This window comes from Pristiophorus japonicus, chromosome 1, assembly GCF_044704955.1.
Source record: "Pristiophorus japonicus isolate sPriJap1 chromosome 1, sPriJap1.hap1, whole genome shotgun sequence".
NCBI classification, from domain to species: Eukaryota; Metazoa; Chordata; class Chondrichthyes; family Pristiophoridae; genus Pristiophorus; species Pristiophorus japonicus.
In genome coordinates, this window is record NC_091977.1 from 229,737,478 (window position 1) to 229,761,928 (window position 24,451).

The 24,451-nt window shown below is 44.3% G+C and overlaps 1 protein-coding gene across 2 annotated transcripts in view; it reads left to right on the forward strand.

Moving 5' to 3' along the window:
* Positions 1 to 9: 9 nt before the first annotated feature.
* LOC139268901 (dnaJ homolog subfamily A member 1-like) overlaps positions 10 to 24,451 on the forward strand; it is a 50,771-nt gene continuing 26,329 nt past the window's right edge. Inside the window, exons 1-2 of one of the 2 annotated variants that reach the window (XM_070887734.1) lie at positions 10 to 100; positions 23,195 to 23,342. In XM_070887734.1, coding sequence (XP_070743835.1) covers positions 23,211 to 23,342 — 132 coding nt within the window. In that variant the 5' untranslated portion in view covers positions 10 to 100; positions 23,195 to 23,210. Of the gene's footprint in view, positions 101 to 18,548; positions 18,637 to 23,194; positions 23,343 to 24,451 lie in introns of those variants that run through there. The other variant, XM_070887725.1, reaches the window with a different exon arrangement.

The window sequence follows — 24,451 nt, forward strand, 5'->3', positions numbered from 1 at the left end:
TAAATTCGCGCATGCGTGCATTGGCGAGGTGAAGCCAGCACGATTGTCATCTTTGTAGGGGCTGGACGTTTCTGGAAGCTGTCGTGACTCGTCGTTAACGGTAAGTTTTCTCTTACGAGTCAGAGGAAACCGGCGTAAAATAAGGACGAATAACTATAGTTGAAATGAGCTTGTGGAAATTCTGTGCCAAGCCATCGTCCCCAGCCACGGTGTAATCTTTAAAAAAAACGACATAATGCACCGGGTCTGGTCGGTTCTCCGGCAGGGACATCATTTGTTGGCAGGGAGCCACGACCTGATGGTGAGGAAAAGATGTTTGCATGTGCATTTAGCCATATACAGAAGGAGGCCATTCAGCCTCTTGTGCCTGTGACGGCTCTTTAAAAGGGCTATCCATTATTTCCACTCCCCTCTGCTCTTTCCTTAATCCCTACAAGTATTTATCCAATTCCCTTTTAAATGATATCATTGAATCTGCTTCCAGCACTGTAATGTATATAATGACTCGAAAGACTTGTCACTGTAAACTCACTCAGGTGCAAACCTGGTTCAACTTTATTCGTGCCCAAAGTGCACACGACATGGTACTTGCTCTTATATACCAGGGCCCGCGCACACGTGCGTACAACCCGATGATTTCCGACGCGGCCGCAACCGAGACTCCAGGATGGTATGTTGCCTCCCTGGTACAAGGGTCAAGGATGTCTCTGAGCAGGTGCAGGACATTCTAAAAAGGGAGGGAGAACAGCCAGTTGTCGTGGTGCACATTGGTACCAACGATATAGGTAAAAAAAAAAAAGGGATGAGGTCCTGCGAAACAAATTTAAGGAGCTAGGAGCTAAATTAAAAAGTAGGACCTCAAAAGTAGTAATCTCGGGATTGATACAGTGCCACGTGCTAGTCAGAGTAGGAATCGCAGGATAGCGCAGATGAATACGTGGCTTGAGCAGTGGTGCAGCAGGGAGGGATTCAAATTCCTGGGGCATTGGAACCGTTTTTGGTGGAGGTGGGACCAGTACAAACCGGACGGTCTGCACCTGGGCAGGACCGGAACCAATGTCCTAGGGGGAGTGTTTGCTAGTGCTGTTGGGGAGGAGTTAAACTAATATGGCAGGGGGATGGGAACCAATGCAGGGAGACAGAGGGAAACAAAAAGGAGATAAAAGCAAAAGACAAAAAGGAGATGAGGAAAAGTGGAGGGCAGAAAAACCCAAGGCAAAGAACAAAAAGGGCCACTGTACAGCAAAATTCTAAAAGGACAAAGGGTGTTAAAAAAACAAGCCTGAAGGCTTTGTGTCTTAATGCAAGGAGTATCCGTAATAAAGTGGATGAATTAACTGTGCAAATAGATGTTAACAAATATGATGTGATTGGGATTACAGAGACGTGGCTCCAGGATGATCAGGGCTGGGAACTCAACATCCAGGGGTATTCAACATTCAGGAAGGATAGAATAAAAGGAAAAGGAGGTGGGGTAGCATTGCTGGTTAAAGAGGAGATTAATGCAATAGTTAGGAAAGACATTAGCTTGGATGATGTGGAATCTAAAGGGGAAGAAACGTTAGTGGGAGTTGTGTACAGACCTCCAAACAGTAGTAGTGATGTTGGGGAGGGCAAAAAACAGGAAATTAGGGGTGCATGCAATAAAGGTGCAGCAGTTATAATGGGTGACTTTAATATGCACATAGATTGGGCTAACCAAACTGGAAGCAATACGGTGGAGGAGGATTTCCTGGAGTGCATAAGGGATGGTTTTCTAGACCAATATGTCGAGGAACCAATTAGGGGGGAGGCCATCTTAGACTGGATGTTGTGTAATGAGAGAGGATTAATTAGAAATCTCGTTGTGCGAGGCCCCTTGGGGAAGAGTGACCATAATATGGTGGAATTCTGCATTAGGATGGAGAATGAAACAGTTAATTCAGAGACCATGGTCCGGAACTTAAAGAAGGGTAACTTTGAAGGTAGGAGGCGTGAATTGGCTTGGATAGATTAGCGAATGATACTTAAGGGGTTGACTGTGGATGGGCAATGGCAGACATTTAGAGACCGCATGGATGAACTACAACAATTGTACATTCCTGTCTGGCGTAAAAATAAAAAAGGGAAGGTGGCTCAACCGTGGCTATCAAGGGAAATCAGAGATAGTATTAAAGCCAAGGAAGTGGCATACAAATTGGCCAGAAATAGCAGCGAACCCAGGGACTGGGAGAAATTTAGAACTCAGCAGAGGAGGACAATGGGTTTGATTAGGGCAGGGAAAATAGAGTACGAGAAGAAGCTTGCAGGGAACATTAAGACGGATTGCAAAAGTTTCTATAGATTTGTAAAGAGAAAAAGGTTAGTAAAGACAAACGTAGGTCCCCTGCAGTCAGAATCAGGGGAAGTCATAACGGGGAACAAAGAAATGGCAGACCAATGGAACAAGTACTTTGGAGGACACAAACAACCTTCCGGATATAAAAGGGGTCAGAGGGTCTAGTAAGGAGGAGAAACTGAGGGAAATCCTTATTAGTCGGGAAATTGTGTTGGGGAAATTGATGGGATTGAAGGCCGATAAATCCCCAGGGCCTGATGGACTGCATCCCAGAGTACTTAAGGAGGTGGCCTTGGAAATAGTGGATGCATTGACAGTCATTTTCCAACATTCCATTGACTCTGGATCAGTTCCTATGGAGTGGAGGGTAGCCAATGTAACCCCACTTTTTTAAAAAAGGAGGGAGAGAGAAAACAGGGAATTATAGACCGGTCAGCCTGACCTCAGTAGTGGGTAAAATGATGGAATCAATTATTAAGGATGTCATAGCAGCGCATTTGGAAAGAGGTGACATGATAGGTCCAAGTCAGCATGGATTTGTGAAAGGGAAATCATGCTTGACAAATCTTCTGGAATTTTTTGAGGATGTTTCCAGGAGAGTGGACAAGGGAGAACCAGTTGATGTGGTATATTTGGACTTTCAGAAGGCTTTCGACAAGGTCCCACACAAGAGATTAATGTGCAAAGTTAAAGCACATGGGATTGGGGGTAGTGTGCTGACATGGATTGAGAACTGGTTGTCAGACAGGAAGCAAAGAGTAGGAGTAAATGGGCACTTTTCAGAATGGCAGGCAGTGACTAGTGGGGTACTGCAAGGTTCTGTGCTGGGGCCCCAGCTGTTTACACTGTACATTAATGATTTAGACAAGGGGATGAAATGTAGTATCTCCAAATTTGCGGATGACACTAAGTTGGGTGGCAGTGTGAGCTGCGAGGAGGATGCTATGAGGCTGCAGAGTGACTTGGATAGGTTAGGTGAGTGGCCAAATGCATGGCAGATGAAGTATAATGTGGATAAAAGTGAGGTTATCCACTTTGATTGTAAAAACAGAGAGACAGACTATTATCTGAATGGTGACAGATTAGGAAAACGGGAGGTGCAACGAGACCTGGGTGTCATGGTACATCAGTCATTGAAGGTTGGCATGCAGGTACAGCAGGCGGTTAAGAAAGCAAATGGCATGTTGGCCTTCATAGCGAGGGGATTTGAGTACAGGGGCAGGGAGGTGTTGCTACAGTTGTACAGGGCCTTGGTGAGGCCACACCTGGAGTATTGTATACAGTTTTGGTCTCCTAACTTGAGGAAGGACATTCTTGCTATTGAGGGAGTGCAGCGAAGGTTCACCAGACTGATTCCCGGGATGGCGGGACTGACCTATCAAGAAAGACTGGATCAACTGGGCTTGTATTCACTAGGGAATCTCATAGAAACGTTTAAAATTCTGACGGGTTTAGACAGGTTAGATGCAGGAAGAATGTTCCCAATGTTGGGGAAGTCCAGAACCAGGGGTCACAGTCTAAGGATAAGGGGTAAGCCATTTAGGACCGAGATGAGGAGAAACTTCTTCACCCAGAGAGTGGTGAACTTGTGGAATTCTCTACCACAGAAAGTTGTTGAGGCCAATTCACTAAATATATTCAAAAAGGAGTTAGACGAAGTTCTTACTACTAGGGGGATCAAAGGGTATGGCAAGAAAGCAGGAATGGGGTACTGAAGTTGCATGTTCAGCCATGAACTCATTGAATGGCGGTGCAGGCTAGAAGGGCCGAATGGCCTACTCCTGCACCTATTTTCTATGTTTCTATGACTCTGACAGTGGCGCCCCCTGGTGTCTAGTGACCCCAAGCATCAATACATAACAACATCCCCCGTCAAGATCTTAGTATCAGTCTCTACAAATTAAGACGGTCTGGGGCTTTTAGCTCACTAGTTGATCGTCTCAGTTCAACTCCAGTTCTGAGCGAGTGTTCTGTGTCAGTTATGACTGGAGGCTGAGTAACCGATCTGATGGGAGTGGTAATGACCCTATCAGAGACTGAAAGTCCAGATTCAGTAATGATAGCAGAGTCTTCTGATGAATGAACATTGGTTGGTTGGTCACTGACTGCATCTTCCTCAACCGGTTCTGGTTCATCCGTCTGCCGCAGTTTTATCTGATCAACATGTTTCCTGCATGTTTGCCCATTCTTGAGCACGACAATAAACACTCTGTTACCTTCCTTCCTTGGCTGTAACAGTACCGGCAATCCACTTTGGACCTTGACCATAATTCAGCACATAAATTGGATCGTTGACAGAGATGTCACATGATACAGCAGCACGATCATGATACCATTGCTGATTTTGACATCTGTTTACAACATGATCATTCAAATCAGGATGGACAAGAGAAAGCTTGGTCTTGAGACTTTTCTTCATCGGTAGTTCAGCAGGGGAGACCCTGGTAAGCTTGTGAGGTCTTATCCTGTAACTAAACAATATACATGACAAACTAGTCTGCAGTGAACCCTGAGTCTCACATTTCTTGCTTTGCTTGATCATTTGAACCGCACGCACTGCTTGAGGCAGGTTTGAATAGAGCAGACCTTACATGTCTGATACCATTTGAGTTTCATGAACTCCTGAAACTCCAAACTTGTGAAGCAGGATCTGTTATCGCTCACAACAATGTCAGGCAAACCATGAGTAGCAAACATGACACGAAGGCTCTCAATAGTAGCTGTGAACATACTGGATGACATAATAACACAATATGCATCCACCACAACAAAAAACATCTTACCCAGGAAAGAGCCCGCAAAATCGATGTGTATCCTCGGCCATGGTTTAGATGGCCATGATCAAAGACTCAGCGGAGATTCTGCTGCTACTTTACTTAGCCGCATGCAAGTATTGCACTGATGCACACATGATTCCAGATCAGAGTCAATTCCAGGCCACCAAACATGAGCCCTGGCAATGGCTTTCATCATGACGATACCAGGATGAGTGCTATGTTGTTCACGTCCAAATTTTTCTCTGCCTTTCTTAGGCATAGCAACACGATTGCCCCAGAGTAGACAATCTGACTGAATGGATAGTTCATCTTTGCGACGGTTGTAGGGTTTAGTCTCATCACACATTTCCATAGGTATTGCAGACCAATCACCACTGAGGATACAACGTTTCACAACCGACACGATAGGATCATGGCTGGTCCAGATCCTCACTGGTTGAGCAGTGACAGGAGTCCCTTCACTCTCAAAAGCATTCATTACTAACAGTAGATCTGCAGGTTGAGGTGTCTCCACTTCAGGTGTGGCAACAGCAGACGACTCAGTTCATCGGCACAATTCTCAGTGCCAGGTCTATGACGAATAACATAATCATAGGTAGACAATGTCAACGCCCACCTCTGGATACAGGTCGATGCATTGGTATTAATACCTTTGTTTTCCAAAAACAAAGTGGCTTGTGATCTGTTTCGAGTTCAAAACGAAGACGAAACAGGTACTGATGCATTTTTTTGACCCCATACACACAGGCCAAAGCTTCTTTGCTCTTTCCGCCTTTGACAAACTTCTCAAAGCATACGCAACAGGTTATAACTTACCTGACTCATTTGCTTGTTGGAGTACATAGCCAACCCCATATGATGAAGCATCACAGGTCAATACAAGACTCTTACACGGATCGTAGTGAACAAGCAGCTTGTTCGAATAGAGCATATTCTTGGCTTTCTCAAAAGCTCTATCTTGTGATACACCCCAGATCCAGTTGTCACCTTTTCTGAGCAGCATGTGCAGTGGCTCTAATAAAAGGCTCAATCTGGGTAAGAAATTACCGAAGTAGTAGAGTAGCCCAAGGAATGAACGCAGCTCCGTCACATTCTGAGGTCTGGGTGCATTTTTGATGGAATTGGTTTTCGAATCAGTAGGCCTGATGCCATCAGCAGCAATCTTCCTCCCCAGGAATTCAACTTCAGGTGCCATGAAGACACACTTAGAATGTTTCAGCCTGAGTCCCACTTTGTCCAGATGATGTAGGACTTCTTCAAGATTGTTCAGATGTTCAGCAGTGTCACGACCTGTGACCAGAATGTCGTCTTGAAATACGACAGTTGTAGGAACGGACTTCAGTAGACTCTCCATGTTCTTCTGAAATATGGCTGCAGCCGAACGGATTCCAAAAGGACACCTGTTGTAGACAAACAGTCCTTTATGGGTGTTGATGCAGGTGAGTTTTTTCGAAGTGTCGACAAGCTCCTGTGTCATATCGGCCGACGTCGGATCCAGTTTAGTGAACGACTTTCCACCAGCTAGCATGGCGAACAGGTCATCAGCCTTCGGTAGCGGATACTGATCCTGTTTCGAAAATCGGTTAATTGTGACCTTGTAGTCTCCACAGATCCTGACAGTGCCATCACTCTAACACAGGAACGATAGGGCTGGCCCATGACCCTTCACGTTCTAATCTGTCACGCTCAATTTCGACCTTCTCCCTCATGTACGGAACAGACCGAGCTTTATGATAGACAGGTCTTGCATCAAAATCCAGGTGAATCTGCACCTTGGCTTCAGTAACATTGCCAATGCCCGGTTCAAACAAAGAAGGAAACTTCTTCAGCATTTGAGCACATGAAGTGTCATCCACTGAGGACCAATGCTTTGATATCATTCCAGTTCCACTTGATTTTCTCGAGCCAGTTCCTGCCGAACAGTGTTGGACCATTGCCTGGGACGATCCATAATGGTAAATTGTGACCCACACCATCATACGACACCTTCACTACTGCACTGCCAATCACCGGTATGAGTTCCTTAGTGTAAGTACGCAACTTGGCATTGACTGGACTCAGCTTAGGCTTCACAGCCTCAGTGTCCAGCAGCTTGTCGACTGCCTCGCACCCGTGTCCAGCTCCATTTGATACAGGCACACCATTCAGCTTCACATTAACCATTATCGGTTGGCTCTTTGTCAGGAACGAATATAGACTGTACACTTCCTCCTCGGGTATCTTGGGTTTGTAAGGGGTGGTTTTTGGGGGGGAGGGTGGTCAGCTTTCCCTTCTGACCTTATATGAGCGGTTTCGAATTGCTCCCACACCTTTGGTTCGAGACTCTGGAATTATGAAGGGACTGTGACAGACTTGGACAGACAATCGATTTCAAGGTAGGAAACAGGTATGGCTTTATTATGTTTAAAAGGAAGTAAAAGGCACACCTTTAATAACACACACTCAATAGTAATACCAATACACACTGAGGGGTACAACACATTGAATCAATTGTCACATACAGCCTGTGGGGAAAAGAATACAGCTTAAACTCTAAATGGGGTAAAGAGGAGAATGCAGATACATTTACACAAGTTATCCCAGCCTCCCCCCTCCCAATTCCCCTAACTAACTAAGTTATAGCTCTGGGGGTTCAGGGTCTATGCTCATCAATCCCTTTTAACAGTTGGCGGTGAATCGCGGTTTCGGGGTTCGCTGCACTTGGCCTTCTAGGCGAGCGTACCCCGGACGGAGGAGAGGACTTCGGACTGCGTAGTCTTCAGTTGGGGTGAGTCCGTTGATGCGGTAAGTTGCGTTTTGGATGTATGGGGTAAGTATCCACTTTCTTTGGTTAGGAATAGTTTTAGTTCATCCTTTTAGCTAATTTCTCACCCGTTGGTCATTCAGAAGTAGATTGTAGAGTGGAAATAAATGTCGATTCTTCGGTTTTTGCTGAGTTGGTTTCGGTTGGTCGTTTCGCTGTTGTGGTGGCCCAGGTTGTCAATTTGGTTGCTGACAACCTTCCGTTTCGTGGCCCTCTTGCTGTTGGCGTGCTCAGTCGGTCCTTGATGATTTTTTGCAGTTTTCTTCACTACTCCATCTCTTCACTCCCCACCTCCGGCTGCTTGTGTTCTTTTCCTTGTAAAACTGGGATATACCCCAAAAAGGCTTCCTTATCTCCCACCAAATCTGGCCCAGCTCTTTGTTTCAAGGGAGCTGCTCATTAGTTTTGAGCTCTCTTTGTCAGCATTTGTTGGGCTCGTTCAGCAGTAATTTGATTATGATGTATTACTGTGGAAAATCACCTGTTGGCATTGTTGGAGCAGTGTTTAAACTCTTGGGCCATTGGGCTGGGCCCGTGATTTCTATAGGTCTATTTGCACATGCATACCGCTAATGGTCTTCGGTGATTAGCCTGATAGCTCTTGATGTGCTTATTGTCATTAGGGCACACATTTTTATTTCTCTCAGTTCTTGTTAGATTGACTCATTCTCCCAGACAAATTGAATTAGCTCCAGTACCCAAATTCCTGAGTGAAGTCCCACCCTCTGCTCTGGCAGTCTGTTCCAACATGCTCCTTTAGAGATCTTAAACTTGTAAAGCTCTTTGGTATCTTCCTCAGAGTTTTTCCTAGGATACCAAAATGTTCGAGTTCCAAATTAAATTCCCTTTCCAAACACTGGGGGGGGGGGGGGGGCGGGGCATGAATGCATCCCCTTTTATACCCTGCAGGCCTCGTCTGCCCCTTTAAACTCATATGTGTCCCGAAGTTTTTCTTTCCATTTTAAAAGTCCAGAAAGGAATTCTTCTCTTCTGCAGGGGAAAGGTACAAGGAATCTTTGTGAAATATTGGTAAATTCTACAGGTTGCATATCCGGGCCAGCACTGGACTGGTCGTCGTCATCAATGTGATGAGAGGCAGCACGCTTGCTCAGTTGTGGGCACATTCGCTGAAGACGCCCCATTTTGGAACAGTCTTTACAGATGTACTATTTAAACCGACACTGATGAGGACGATGATTGCCCCCACAACGCCAACCGGGTGAAATCCCCAGGGCCTGATGGACTGCATCCCAGAGTACTTAAGGAGGTGGCCTTGGAAATAGCGGATGCATTGACAGTCATTTTCCAACATTCCATTGACTCTGGATCAGTTCCTATCGAGTGGAGGGTAGCCAATGTAACCCCACTTTTTAAAAAAGGAGGGAGAGAGAAAGCAGGGAATTATAGACCGGTCAGCCTGACCTCAGTAGTGGGTAAAATGATGGAATCAATTATTAAGGATGTCATAGCAGCGCATTTGGAAAATGGTGACATGATAGGTCCAAGTCAGCATGGATTTGTAAAAGGGAGATCATGCTTGACAAATCTTCTGGAATTTTTTGAGGATGTTTCCAATAAAGTGGACAAAGGAGTACCAGTTGATGTGGTATATTTGGACTTTCAGAAGGCTTTCGACAAGGTCCCACACAGGAGATTAATGTGCAAAGTTAAAGCACATGGGATTGGGGGTAGTGTGCTGACGTGGATTGAGAACTGGTTGTCAGACAGGAAGCAAAGAGTAGGATTAAATGGGTACTTTTCGGAATGGCAGGCAGTGACTAGTGGGGTACCGCAGGGTTCTGTGCTGGGGCCCCAGCTGTTTACATTATACATTAATGATTTAGACGAAGGGATTAAATGTAGTATCTCCAAATTTGCGGATGACACTAAGTTGGGTGGCAGTGTGAGCTGCGAGGAGGATGCTATGAGGCTACAGAGTGACTTGGATAGGTTAGGTGAGTGGGCAAATGCGTGGCAGATGAAGTATAATGTGGATAAATGTGAGGTTATCCACTTTGGTGGTAAAAACAGAGAGACAGACTATTATCTGAATGGTGACAGATTAGGAAAAGGGAAGGTGCAACGAGACCTGGGTGTCATGGTACATCAGTCATTGAAGGTTGGCATGCAGGTACAGCAGGCGGTTAAGAAAGCAAATGGCATGTTGGCCTTCATAGTGAGGGGATTTGAGTACAGGGGCAGGGAGGTGTTGCTACAGTTGTACAGGGCCTTGGTGAGGCCACACCTGGAGTATTGTGTACAGTTTTGGTCTCCTAACTTGAGGAAGGACATACTTGCTGTTGAGGGAGTGCAGCGAAGATTCACCAGACTGATTCCCGGGATGGTGGGACTGACCTATCAAGAAAGACTGAATCAACTGGGCTTGTATTCACTGGAGTTCAGAAGAGTGAGAGGGGACCTCATAGAAACGTTTAAAATTCTGACGGGTTTGGACAGGTTGGATGCAGGAAGAATGTTCCCAATGTTGGGGAAGTCCAGAACCAGGGGTCACAGTCTAAGGATAAGGGGTAAGCCATTTAGGACCGAGATAAGGAGAAACTTCTTCACCCAGAGAGTGGTGAACCTGTGGAATTCTCTACCACGGGAAGTAGTTGAGGCCAATTCACTAAATATATTCAAAAGGGAGTTAGATGAAGTCCTTACTACTCGGGGGATCAAGGGGTATGGCGTGAAAGCAGGAAGTGGGTACTGAAGTTTCATGTTCAGCCATGAACTCGTTGAATGGCGGTGCAGGCTAGAAGGGCTGAATGGCCTGCTCCTGCACCTATTTTCTATGTTTCTATGTTTCTATGTACCAGTTGGCGGACTTTGAGCAGCAACAGGTTTCACATAAGCAGTCGAGTCGGCCCTGCCATAAGCAGCTCTGCCAGATGACGACACAATCTTGTTTACAGTACTTGCGGTGGAGCTCCGACTCTTCGGTGATATCTGCCTTAAATTATCACCAATCGCCATGCATGCCTGGGCAGTCGTGATGGCCTTGCTCAAATTCAGCCTTTTTGCAGCCAATAATTTCTGAAGGATTACATCATGGCTGATGCTTATCACGAAGAAATCTCGCAGCATGTCTTCCAACGCGTTTCCGAACTTAGACGGCTCGACCAGACATCTTAGGTCGGCGACGAATCCTGACACATCCTGGTCCTCAGCACGAACATGTGTGTAGAAGCGATAGCGTGAGACGATGATCCCCTCTTTTGGCTTGAGATGTTCACGCGCACAAATCCCCATACTCTTTGTCCGTTGGACGTGCAGGCGAGAGAAGATTCTTTGAGGCCATAAATTTTTGGACCACAAACGGTGAGGAGAAACGCCCTGCGCCTAACTGCGTAACCATTTTGTTGGCCACGAAATACTGATCCAAGCGGTCGATAAAATCGGCCCAATCCTCACCATCCACGAATCTCTCCAGAATTACAATGGTGCCCATTGTGCATGCAAAGGTTCTTAAGTTACCTCGTCACCAAATGTAATGTATATAATGACTCGAAAGACTTGTTACTGTAAACTCACTCTGGTTCAAACCTGGTTCAGCTTTATTCGCGTCCAAAGTGCGCACATGACATGGGCTCTTATACCGGGGCCCGCGCACACATACGTACAGCCCGATGACCACGGACAGTGGCGCCCCCTGATGTCTAGTGACCCCAAGCAGCAATACATAACAACCACCCTTTCAGGCAGTGCAGTCCAGATCACAACAACTCACTGCATTAAAAAAAATCCTCATGTCACCCCTGGTTCTTTTGCCAATTACCGTAAATCTGTGTCCTCTGGTTATCGATCCTTCTGCCATTGGAAACTGTGTCTCCTTATTTACTCTGTCTGTCAAAACCCTTCATGATTTTGAACACCTCTCAAATCTATTAACCTTCTCTGCTCTAAGGAGAACACTTCTCTCGTCTCTTTACATAACTGAAGTCCCTAATCCATGGCACCATTCTTGTAAATTTCCTCTACACACGCTCTAAGGTCTTAGTGTGGTGCCCAGAATTGAACACAATCCTTATAGGTCAATCCTCCTCCAGGAGCTTCACAATGAAGAACAATTATTTGTAGTTCTGGCCATTACAGAGCCTACTTTGTGCAGAAAAAGACCCTGCAAACTGCTGTATGTTCAATTCATTTGTTTTTTATGGTGTTGATTGAGGGAGGAATGTTTGGTATGACGCAAGGAGAACGTCCTACAATTCCTCAAAACGTGCCATGGGTATTTTAATGTGCACCTGAACTATTGCAATATGCTGTTGGGACATTGGTTTAATGTTGTGTCTGGAGGAGTACACCTTTTGACAATGTATTTCTCCCTCAGTATTGCACTGGAATGTTAGCCAAAATGTTTGAGTGGGGCCTGAACCTAAAATCTGATGTCTGAGGTAAGAGAATGGTACAAGGTGAACTAAATCTCGGCCAGTGTTAAAAATAAGCTTAGTGACAGTTCATATTACATAAGAACATAAGCAATAGGAGCAGGAGTAGGCCATACGGCTCCTCGAGCCTGCTCTGCCATTCAATAAGATCATGGCTGATCTGATCATGGTCTCAGATCCACTTCCCTGCCAGCTCCCCATAACCCCTTATTCCCTTATTGGTTAAGAAAATCTGTCTTAAATATATCCAATGACCCAGCTTTCACAGCTCTCTGAGGCAGAGAATTCTACAGATTTACAACCGTTTGAGAGAAGAAATTCCTCCTCATCTCAGTTTTGAATGTGCGGCCCCTTATTCTAAGATTATGCCCCCTAGTTCTGTGTCTGTAGAACTGGACTCCACTAGGATTACCTCCAGGAAGAGGGGAAAAGGTGAAAATTGGCAAAAAAAATGAGATAAGTAGATCAATTGGAAGTAAGATTATACACATTCAACTAGACTATGCTCAATGCATTGAAAGCTACACAATGCTGAACACAAGTCTGTGACGTCTCCCATTATGCTCGGTTCCCCATCCCTGCTGGGCCAGGCACTTACCAGAGGTTTCCCCCTACCATAAGGTGAGGGGGAAACCTCGGACATTCAACAACAACTTGCATTTATATATAGGCTATCGACCAACATCCACTATAAGGCCACTGACTCCCAAAGCTACCTTGACTATACTTCCAACCCGCTTCCTGTAAGGACTCTATTCCATTCATCCAGTTTCTGTGTCTCCGTCGCATCTGTTCTGGCAATGTCACCTTCCATACAAGTGCTTCTGATATGTCTTCCTTTTTCCTTAACCAAAGATTTTCCTCCACTGTGGTTGACAGGGCTCTCGACCATGTCTGTTCCATTTCCCACACTTCTGCTCTCACCCCTTCTCCCTCCCGGAACCAAGATAGGGTGCCTCTTATCCTCACCTTCCACCCCACCAGCCTCCACATTCAACGGATCATCCTCTGCCATTTCCGCCAACTCCAGCGTTATCCCACCACACCTTCCCTTCCCCTCCCCTTTCAGCATTCCGAAGGGACCATTCCCTCCACGAGACCCTGGTCCACTCCTCATCACCACCAACACCCTCTCCCCTTCCCACAGCAGCTTTCCATGCAAGTGCAGGAGATGCAACACCTGCCCTTTTACCTCCTCCCTTCCCACTATGCAGAGACCAAACACTCCTTCCAGGTGAAATAGTGATTTACTTGTACTTCTTTCAATTTAGTCTACTGTATTCACTGCTCACGATGCGGTCTCCTCTACCTTGGGGAGACCAAACACAGATTGGGTGACCGCTTTGCGGAACACCTCCATTCAGTCCGCAAGCGTGACCCAGAGCTTCCAGTTGCCTGTCACTTTAATTCTCTGCTCCACTCCCACTCTGACCTCTCTGTCCTTGGCTTCCTACACTATTCCAATGAAGCTCAGCATAAGCTTGAAGAACAAGCACCTCATCTTAAGATTAGGCAGTTTACTGCCTTCTGGACTCAACATCGAGTTCAACAATTTCAGATAACTGTTGTAAACGGCTGTCTTGCTCTTTTCGCTTTGTGTGTATAATTCAACATTTAAAGCAATGATCAGTTGTAGTAAAGGCAGGATTGGGTCTTTTATTTAAACATTCATACGAAACAAACCAAGTATTAAAGTTACTGAGAAACTTCACAAAGGCAGCTTGCTTCGATTTCCATGGCTGCTTGTGACACATCTTCCGAGATTCCAGTGTGTGTTGTCTAATGTCAAACTCTCATCTTTATACTGAAAAAGCCTTTGAACTGTTATTTCTTTGCATAGTACATTTAGACAATTAACATGTAGACGATGTAGAATTGTCCTGAAATCACGGCTAACTGTTTCCTGAATTACTATTCTGAACTGTTAACTGAGTTATCAGATCATTTCCTCGCACAGTAACAAATGGTACATTCAAATAATTAACATACAGACGATGCGAATTATTGTACAGAAACCAAGTGATCGGCATGCATAGTAGTATGGATACAAATAATTAACATACAGATATCATCAAATCTTAACATTGTTTAGTCATGAATTACTATTATTCCCACCGTAGCAAGGTACTCAAATATTTAACATCGTTTAGTTCCAAGGTACTCAAATGTTTAACATCCAGACAATGACCAGTCACTCATTTCAATGGCTGAAAGGCACCACATTGTCTAACCGTGTCTTTCGATCCAAATTTCCAATCTTCCTGTTTTTTAATCCAAACTTCAGACTGCGTGCTGAAGCAAAGAGTTCAGAAATGCGGGACTGTGCTCCCACAATAACCAATGCCCCCATTTTTTTTGGATGACTGCTTATGATGATTCTGCTATTCCCATTTACATCTCATCTAGACCCATCTTTTGTTTCTTTACTTGTCCCATTATCATCTCCTTTAGCCATGTACCATCATACTTTTGTCATTTAATCTGTCCTGCCTATCACGTACTTTACCTTTTTATTCTTTCCTCCCTCCCCCTTTCCCTGCACTTGCTTAAAACCTTGTTATATCTCTAACTTTTCCAGTTCTGATGACAGGTCATCGACCTGAAATGTTAACTCTGTTTCTCTTTCCACAGATGCTGCCAGACCTGCTGAGTATTTCCAGCATTTTCTGTTTTTATTTCAGATTTCCAGCATCCGCAGTATTTTGCTTTTGCATTTATAGAGCACCTTTAACGTAGCAAAATATCCCAATGCATTTCACAAGCGTATCAATCAAAATTTGACACCGAGCCACAGAAGTAGGTATCAGGACAGATATGTCAAAAAGGTAGGTTATATGGAGCCAATAAATTCCAAGGCACATCATCCAAAGCTCTGCTGCCCCTCTAACTCGCATCCATCACCCCTGTGCTCGCTGACCTATATTGGCTGGCAACACCTTAATTTTAAAATTCTCATCCTTGTTTTCAAATCCCTCCATGGCCTCTCCCCTCCCTATCTCTGTAACCTCCTCCAGCTCTACAACCCTCCAAGATCTCTGCGCTCCTCCAATTCTGGCCTCTTGCACATCCCTGATTTTCATCACTCCACCATTGGCGACTGTACCTTCAGCTGCCTAGGTTCTAAGCTCTGGAATTCCCTTCCTAAACCTCTCCACTTCTCTCTCCTTTTAAGACCTTCCTTAAAAACCTACCTCTTTGTCTAGGCTTTTGGTCATCTGCCCTAATATTTAATTGTGTGTCTTGGTGTAAAATATTGTTTGATAATGCTCCTGTGAAGCTCTTTGGGATGTTTCACTATATAAAGGCAGGTTGTATTTTCAGACCAGTGTTGGCTGAGAATTGGAAACAGTTCATGTGCCTTCCATTAAAGCCAGGGATTTTGATTGAAACTCCAGGAAAAAGAAGAGAAAATACTTCTTAAATGTAAAAGTCTATTTTGTTTTGGTGTCAAGACATCAGGTGTCATATGCAATAATGTGCACTGTGGTATCTAAATTGAACAGAATACAATCAGAAGCATTACAGACTATATGCACTTTTGACATTTATGTGCCAACTCCATATGTCAGCCGTGCCTTGGAAGGTTGGGTATGTATGTCATGATGAATTATCGCTAAACCTGATCCTGTGCTCGGCCAACATCCACAGATGAACGTTTATTAAAAGTTAATGGATAGAGATTAGGAGCATGAATCGGCTAATGTTCCCAGTCCCAAAAATAAAGCACTGAAGCAAATTATGATGCCCTAATTGTTGACCTGACCTGCACAATCAGCACTGACCATTGCGGTTTAACAGATTCCCCACACTTTCTGATGGGGTGTTCCATGCCCTAGCAGTCCTGTTAATTTTAATATTTTCATCATAGCTACCTCTCCCACCTTTTGGTCTTCTCTCCAATGAGAAGAGGCCCATTTCTGTAAGTCTGTCTGTGACCAGCTCTGTGTTGTCTGAATGCCTCAAATCATGAATGAGTCATAACTTCCTCAAATACTGGGAATCAGCCTTGTGGCTCTTCTCTGCACTGCCTACAACATTCGTATATCTGCCTTGTATCTCGGTGATCAGAAATGGACATGACTCAAGCCACAGCCTGTACAGTTTGATCACAACGTCTTCTGACTTTTATTTTCTGTTGTTTTGGCTCCGTAGTTCACCATTCTATTAGCTTTGTTGCTTTGGCTGGACATTTTGAGCATTGAGTCTACTAAAACTCTTCGCTATTTCATCTTCAATATTCTTTCTATAGTGTGTGTAGCCCACAGTCCTCTAACTGCGCTCGTAAGGTTTTATGTAGGCTCATCATTACCTCTTGGCTTTGATATTCTATATCTTGTGATAAAACCTACAATTCCATTAGCCTTTTTATGGCCTTATCTACCTGTGATGCTGCCTTTAATGTCCTGTGAATATATACCCTCAATGTGAATGCTGTTAATTGAAATTTTCAAGACTGAGATCGATAAATTTTTGTTGGGCAAGGGGTATGGAGAAAAGGCGGATAAATGTAGTAGAGGTAGAGATCAAGCATGATCTAATAGAATAAGTGAACAGGTTCGAGGGGCTTAATGGCCTACTCGTGTTCCTACAAACACCTCCGCTCTTCCACAGTGCTGAGCCTACTTCCATTTAGCTTATAATTATTGCTGTTTTTGTTTAAGAAAATGCATCACCTCACACTTAGCGATATTGAATTCCAACTGCCACTATTTAGCCCGATTCCCCTATCATACCATATCCTTTTGCAGCTTCCTTTGCCATGTTTCACAGCATTATTGTATCCGTACCCACCTGTTGACTATCTTCCACCCAAAACTCATTTCATCTGACATCTGGTTATCTCCCTGCCTTTCTCCCTTCCTTCACTACCACTTCGTTCCCCCTCCCCCCCCCACCCCAATTTGAATGATTTTGAAATAATTGCTGCTTTGATGTTCCTCGCAAGTCTCTCTCTCTCTCCCTATTTGTGGAAGATGCAGTTTCTCTCCTGTATCCATCCTTTTTGTTCTGGTAACATTGTCAGTTATTTATGACGACACAGACACTGTACAAAGGTCACCCTATCTGCTCTCATGTTCGGTTTGCAAAATACAAAACACAGTGTGCTTTCGGAGCTTTCCAATTTATTGTTTTGTTTCAAAAAAACAAAGTACTGTAGCTGCTGAAAATCTGAACCAAAAGCAGAAGATGCTGGAAACACTCAGCATGTCAGGTACAGCATCTATGGAGAGGAGCGCGCAGGAAACATTACCTTTCATCAGGATGAATGGTTGCTCTGATGAACGGCAATGTATCTGAAACGTTTGCTCTGCTCCTCTGCACAGGTTGGTTCCAGCATTTTCTGTTTTTGATTTGCGTGTTTTGTTTACCTGGCGCTTATTGATACTTTTAATCAATAATAAAAACAGAAAATGCTGGAAATGCTCAGCACGTTGGGCAGTATCTGTGGATAGAGCAACCGAGTTAACGTTTCAGGACTCAAGACGGCGATGTGGCTGTGAAAGCGAGTTTTAGCAGACACGTGGTCAAACACGAGAAAGGAAAAGGGACAAACAAAAATCTTGTCGAGAAAGAAAGATCTTGCATTTATATCATGCCTTTCACAACCTCAAAACGTCTCAAAGCACTTTGCAGCCAATGAAGTATTTTTGAAGCTAGTCACTGTTGTAATGTAGGAAACGTGACAACCAGTTTGTGCACAGCAAGCTCCCACAAACAGAAATGTGATAATGACCAGATAATCTGTTTGTGATGTTGGTTGAGGGATAAATATTGGCCAGGACACCAGCTGTTACATAGGATATATGACTTCGAAGTAGTGCAATGGGATTTTTTACATCCACCTGAGAGAGCAGATGGGCCTCGGTTTAATATCTCATCCGAAGGACAACACCTCCAACAGTGTAGCACTCCATCAGTACTGCACTGCAGTGTCAGCCTAGATTCTTTTGTGCTCAAATCTTTGGAGACATGAAACCACAACCTTCTGACTCAGAAGAATGGAGTGCCAGCCACTGGAAGAGAATTGGTACTAACTAAACACTTCAATCAAAAGCAGAATAGTGCCTGTGCATTTTCCAGAATGTTCTGTTTTTAATCTTGGATTTCCCGCACCTGCAGTATTACTGCTGTAATCAGTGCCCTTTCCTCTTGTGCCTGTTCCAAACCCATCATACCCGCCCTCCCCCATCCCGCGCATGCTCATTTGGGCCGCCCCGCGCATCCAGAGGTTGAGCTTCCTGATCGCGACGTCACCGCCCGCCGTACAAATACCCGGATGAGCCGGCGAGAGCAGAAATTTCTAGAAGGGTGTCGGTGTCTGCAGAGCTTCTCTCCGAGCTGTATCGGGTAAGTGACCGCTCCCTTCGCTTAGACAGCCAGCCTGGCATTTCTGACACATTTATTAAAACACTGAGAGAAATGTATATTTTCTAACCACTTTTGACGGATTAGCTGAAGCTTTATTTCTGTCCGGACAATTCAAGCTTTTATTTTTTTCTCTCTCCCTTATGGGGATTTTTTTTTACACCACCATGTAAATTTAAAAAAAAAATTGTAGCTTTTGATCGGAATTTTTTTTTTATTCGCAAAAAAATAACCGCGTTGCGGTTGACCGTTACGCATCCTGGCTCGGTCAATGCCGGCATACAAATGAAACACCGCTTTGGTTTATTCTCTTTTATTTCCCTTTCGGGCTCCGTATCGAGCAGAATGTTGGATTCGGTTGTAGGGGGTCAAGATTTTTTTTTCATTCTCAAAGCTCTGCTTAATTGAAATTAAACGTCGGTCGATACGACACGACACGAGGACACGGAGCCGTAATATATCTTTTCCCCCGTATTCCGATAACGTCACTTCCGCCGGTTGGTCGCCCACATGACTGGCGCTGAGCACGTGACTTGCCTTGTTAGGATTCCAGTCCTCGTTCCCAGATCCAGTCTAGTCACTGGGCCCATTCATTGCTTTCAGCAAACTCTGCTTCCTTCCTCCCTGTCTTTCCAGATTTGGGGCTGTTGCAAATCTCAATCCATTTTGAGTTTAAATTCCCTGCCATAAAGATTATGGGAGAATTTGCCAGTAGTTTTTTTAAATAAACACAGTGAGTTGTTACGATCTGGAATGCGCTGCCTGAAAGAGCGGTGGAAGCAGATTCTACAGTAACTTTCAAAAGAAAGACAGACTTGCATTTATATAGTGCCTTGCACGACCATCGGACGTCTCAAAGCGCTTTACAACCAATGAAGTACTTTTGGAGTATAGTCACTGTTATAATGTAGGAAATGCGGCAGCCAATTTGTGCACAACAAGCTCCCACAAACATCAATGTGATGATGACCAGATAATCTGTTTTTGTTCTGCTGATTGAGGGATAAATATTGGCCACGATACCGGGGATAATCCCCCTGCTCTTCGAAATAGTGTCATGGGATCTTTTACTTTCACCTGAGAGGGCAAATGGGATCTTGGTTTAACATCTCATCTGAAAGACGTCATCTCTGACAGTGTAGCACTCCCTCAGCACTGCACTTGATTTGTGTGCTCAAGTTCCTGGAGTGGGACTTGAACCCAGAACCTTCTGACCTGAGAGGTGAGTGGACTACCCACTGAGCCACAGTTGACCGATGGGAATTTCAAAGGTGATTTCAACCTCTTTCAATTAATCATGCTCTCTCACTAGCCTCCTATCCTCCTTAATCTCACCCTCCATGTAAACTCCGTAACTCATATTCACGGCCACCCCCTTGACCTTGCCATCTCTCGTGCCCTTGCTACTCCTATCGTGTCAATCGCAGATAAGGCTATCCCTGACCACTTCCTCATATCGCTCTTCACCCTCCACCCCCCCCCCCCACCCTACCTCCTGTGTCTGCCCCAGGAAAAAAACACTCTGCTGACTCTCAACTGCACTTATGAACTCCCAACTTCCAGCCTTTGGCTCTCCATTGACCATGACATTTCTGCAGCTACCGATCTGCTCAATCACACCCTCACCATCACCTTTGATGCCCTAGTCCCTGTTAAAATAATTACTCTTTCTCCTGACCATTCCCCCATGTACTACGCTGATCTTTGCTCCCTAAAGTCCAAGGGACGCAGACTTGAATGTATATGGTGGACAACTGGTTTAGCCATTCACCGCCAGATCTGGCTGGACCACATAAAGTATTATTGGGTCCTACTTTCATCTGCCAAAATTAGTCACTGTTCTAGAATCATTCTGGAATGTAAAGATAAATCCCGGCTTCTATTCTCCACTGCTAACCATCTTCATAAACCCCTCTCCCCAATCTCCAGCCTCAGCTTCAACAAGTGTGAGGAGCTCATGGACTTCTTTGTCTCAAGATTGAGACCATCTGTTCGGCTGCCTCTGCCTCATCCCTTCTTTACCTTAGACTACCGGGTGAAACTTCCTCGAAGGATCCCCTTGCCCTAGCCCTGACCTCACATTTTTCTCCAGTTTCTCTCTGATCTCCCCTCATGATCTTTCCGAGCTCGTCGTGTCCGTGAGACCCACTTCCTGATCCTTCGACCCTATTCCCACCAAACTGCTGACCACCCAACTTCCTTTTCTGTCTCCCACGTTAGCTGACATTGTTAACTGTGTTCTCTCCTCAGGTACTGTCCCCCATCTACTTCAAATCTGGCGTCATCACTCTTTTCCTCAAAAAAAAACCCTCGACCGCTCCATCCTTGCAAACTACCACCCCATCTCCAACCTCCCTTTCCTTTGCAAAGTCTTTGAATGTATTTTCGCCTCCCAAATCCATGCCCATCTTTCCCGCAGTTCCATTTTTGAATCTCTCCAATCCGATTTCCGCACCAGTCACAGTACCGAAACGGCTCTCGTCAATCACAAATGAAGCCCTCATCCATGCCTTCATTACTTCTAGACTTGATTTCCAATGCACTGCTGGCTGGCCTCCCAGGTTCTACCCTACATAAACTAGAAGTCATCCAAAACTTGGCTGCCCGTGTCCTAACTCGCACCGAGTTCTGCTCACCTATCATCTCTGTGCTCGCTGACCTACGTTGGCTCCCGGTTGAGCAATGCCTCTCTTTCAGAATTCTCATCCTTGTTTTCTAATCCCTGCATGGCCTCAACCCTCCCAATCTCTAATCTCCTCCCATTGGTGGAAGGGTCGAGAACCAGAGGACACAGATTTAGGGTGATTTCCAGAACTAAAGGCGACATGAGGAAAAACTTTTTCGCAGCAAGTGATTATAATCTCGAATGCACTTCCTGATCGGGTGGTGAGGGCAGACTCAATCATGGCTTTTAAAAGGGAATTGGATAAGTACCTGAAGGGAAAAAAAAATTGCAGGGCTATGGGGGAAGTGGGACTAGTTGAAGTGCTCTTTGAGAGCCGGCACAGGCTCGATGGGCTGAATGGTGACTTCCTGTGATGTAACCATTCTATGATTCTATTTTTTTCATTCTATCCTGGCTAGTTTCCAGGTCAATCAGCCTGGTGTGGGCCTAAAGACAGTTCCTGACTTGATTATGAAAATCAAGTTCCAGTTAAGTTTGCTATTTCAATTTTGCTTTTGCAATTTATCACCATGTCAGCATCATATCTTATCAGAAATCTTAGTATTGGTCTGGTCTCCAGAAAAAAAATTCTATAATGATGGAAGTGGGAGTACTAAATTGGTGTTTGCATTAAAACCTAAAGCAGCTGATTTGCAATTGCTCACCATGATAGATATTTGCTATTTAGTGATTTATTGAATGGAGTGGATGAAAAGAAGAAAACTTAAAAGGAGAATGCACTACCTGAAAGGGTGGTTTGAAGCAGTTCAATGGTAACTTTCAAGAGAATTAGATACATATTTGAAAAAGAGAAATTTGCAGGGCTATGGGGGCAGAGCAGGGGGAGTGGGTCTAATTGGATAGCTTTGAGTTGATATGGTGGGCCGTATGGCTACCTTCTAGGAATATAGAAGTGGGAGTAGGCCATTCAGCCACTCGAGCCTGATCCAACATTCAGTTAGAACTGATTTGTTCATAATTACATTTACCCGCCATGGTTCCATAACTCTTAATTTTTCTCTCAGAATCAGAAGGTATTAATACAAATTGTACATTATAAAATAAGATGCAATGGCATCTAAGGTTTGCTTAGAATGATTTTTTCCCCCTCCTTTGTACATTTATTAGAAGAGTTGGTACTTTTGAAGAAGAGATGGTGGGGGAGGGAGGGAAAGAGAGCTTGGCTTAGTGGTAGCATTCTTGCCTCAGAGTCAGAATGTCGTGTGCTCCAAGTCCCATTCCAGAGATTTTAGCATATAATCTAGGCTGACACCAGTGCAGGACTGAGGGAGTGCTGCACTGCCGGAGGTGCTGTCTTTCGGATGAGACATTAAACCGAGGCCCTCAGGTGGATGTAAAGATCCCAGGGCAATATTTAAAGAGCAGGGTGTTTTCCCAGTGTCCTGGCCAATGATGTGTTTTTGAGGGGGGGGGGGGGGGGGTGCAAGAGTCCTCGCAATTTTTCTGTGATCCATATTTAATATGAGTTGAGGGAGGAAATTATGTACCCACTCACTGCATGAGAGGTTTGTATTATGTCGAATGCTGCAATTCTAGTTTGTATAGGATCTGGATTGTATTTTCAAATAACTTTTTGTGAAGTAATATTGGGAGATTTGTGGTTTGGCGATTACAGTATCTCCTAGAGGATCTTTTGTATTCCATATTTCTTTGTAAGCAAGCTTGCTCTGTGGGGAGTCTTGCCACAGTATTAAGGGAGGACTTGTTCGGCTACAAACCGATGAGTGTGATGTAACTAGTTTCATCCTTGTACATTTGGGGTTGGCTGCTAGTTAATAGTGATTGCTTATTGTAAACATTTTTCATTCAGATTTTGAAGTTATTTATTAGTTCAAAACTGACTTATTTTTGCAGGCTACTACAGTGAAAAATGGTGAAGGAAACAGCATTCTATGACGTTTTGGGTGTTAAACCCAATGCAAGTGCAGAGGAACTCAAAAAGGCCTATCGGAAACTAGCTCTGAAATACCATCCTGACAAGAATCCAAATGAAGGTGACAAGGTAGGTGTGTGTATCCAAAACCGTTTAAACTTAAATGTAAACAAATTCCTTAACACCAGTAACTGCTACCAAATGCTGTGCATTATTAGTAAAGGTTTCCATGTAAGTGGTCACATGAATAAACCTAATGGCTTGAATTATGACCATGTAAATTGAATCTATAGTAACAATGTCTTGAATAAGAACATAAGAAATAGGAGCAGGAGTAGGCCATACAGCTCCTCGAGCCTGCTCCACCATTTAATACGATCATGGCTGATCCGATCATGGACTCGGGTTCGCTTCCCTGCCTACTCCCCATAAACTCTTATTCCTTTATCGGTTAAGAAACTGTCTATCTCTGTCTTAAATTTATTCAATGACACAGCTTCCACAGTACTCTGAGGTAGTGAATTCTACAGATTTACAACCCTCAGAGAAGAATTTCCTCCATATCCGTTTTAAATGAGCGGACCCTTATTCTAAGATCATGCCCTCTAGTTCTAGTCTCCATCAGTGGAAACATCCTCTCTGCATCCACCTTGTCAAGCCCCCTCATAATCTTATATGTTTTGATAAGATCACCTCTCATTCTGAATTCCAATGAGTAGAGGCACAACCTACTCAACCTTTCCTCATAAGTCAACCCCCTCATCTCTGGAATCAACCTTATGAACCTTCTCTGAACTGCTTCCAAAGCAAGTATATCCTTTCGTAAATATTGAAACCAAAATAGAAACCAGTAAACCTATCCCTGCCCATTCTTGCCCCTCCATTTTAGGAATGTACTGCCCAGTGCACTAAATGGATATCCACACACACAGCACACCAGCAGCAGTATGATTATGGCAGCAAACTCTTGAGTATTTATATAACTTGAATAGTAAAAGTTTTCCAACAGTTGATTTTGTGGATTCTTTTTTCTAACTTGTAAACTGTTTTGAAAGCATAATAGAGTTGCCATGTTTGAATAGGCTGAGCCACTAATTGACAATCTTTCTTCTGAAACTACAGTGAGAAGATAGCTCCTCGGGGAGTGAATCTTCTGGCCCCCATCAGATAATACCTTTTTGTTTAGTGTTAGTGCTGACGATTGTGGGTTTTGTTTAAATGTTAATATTTATTTCTGG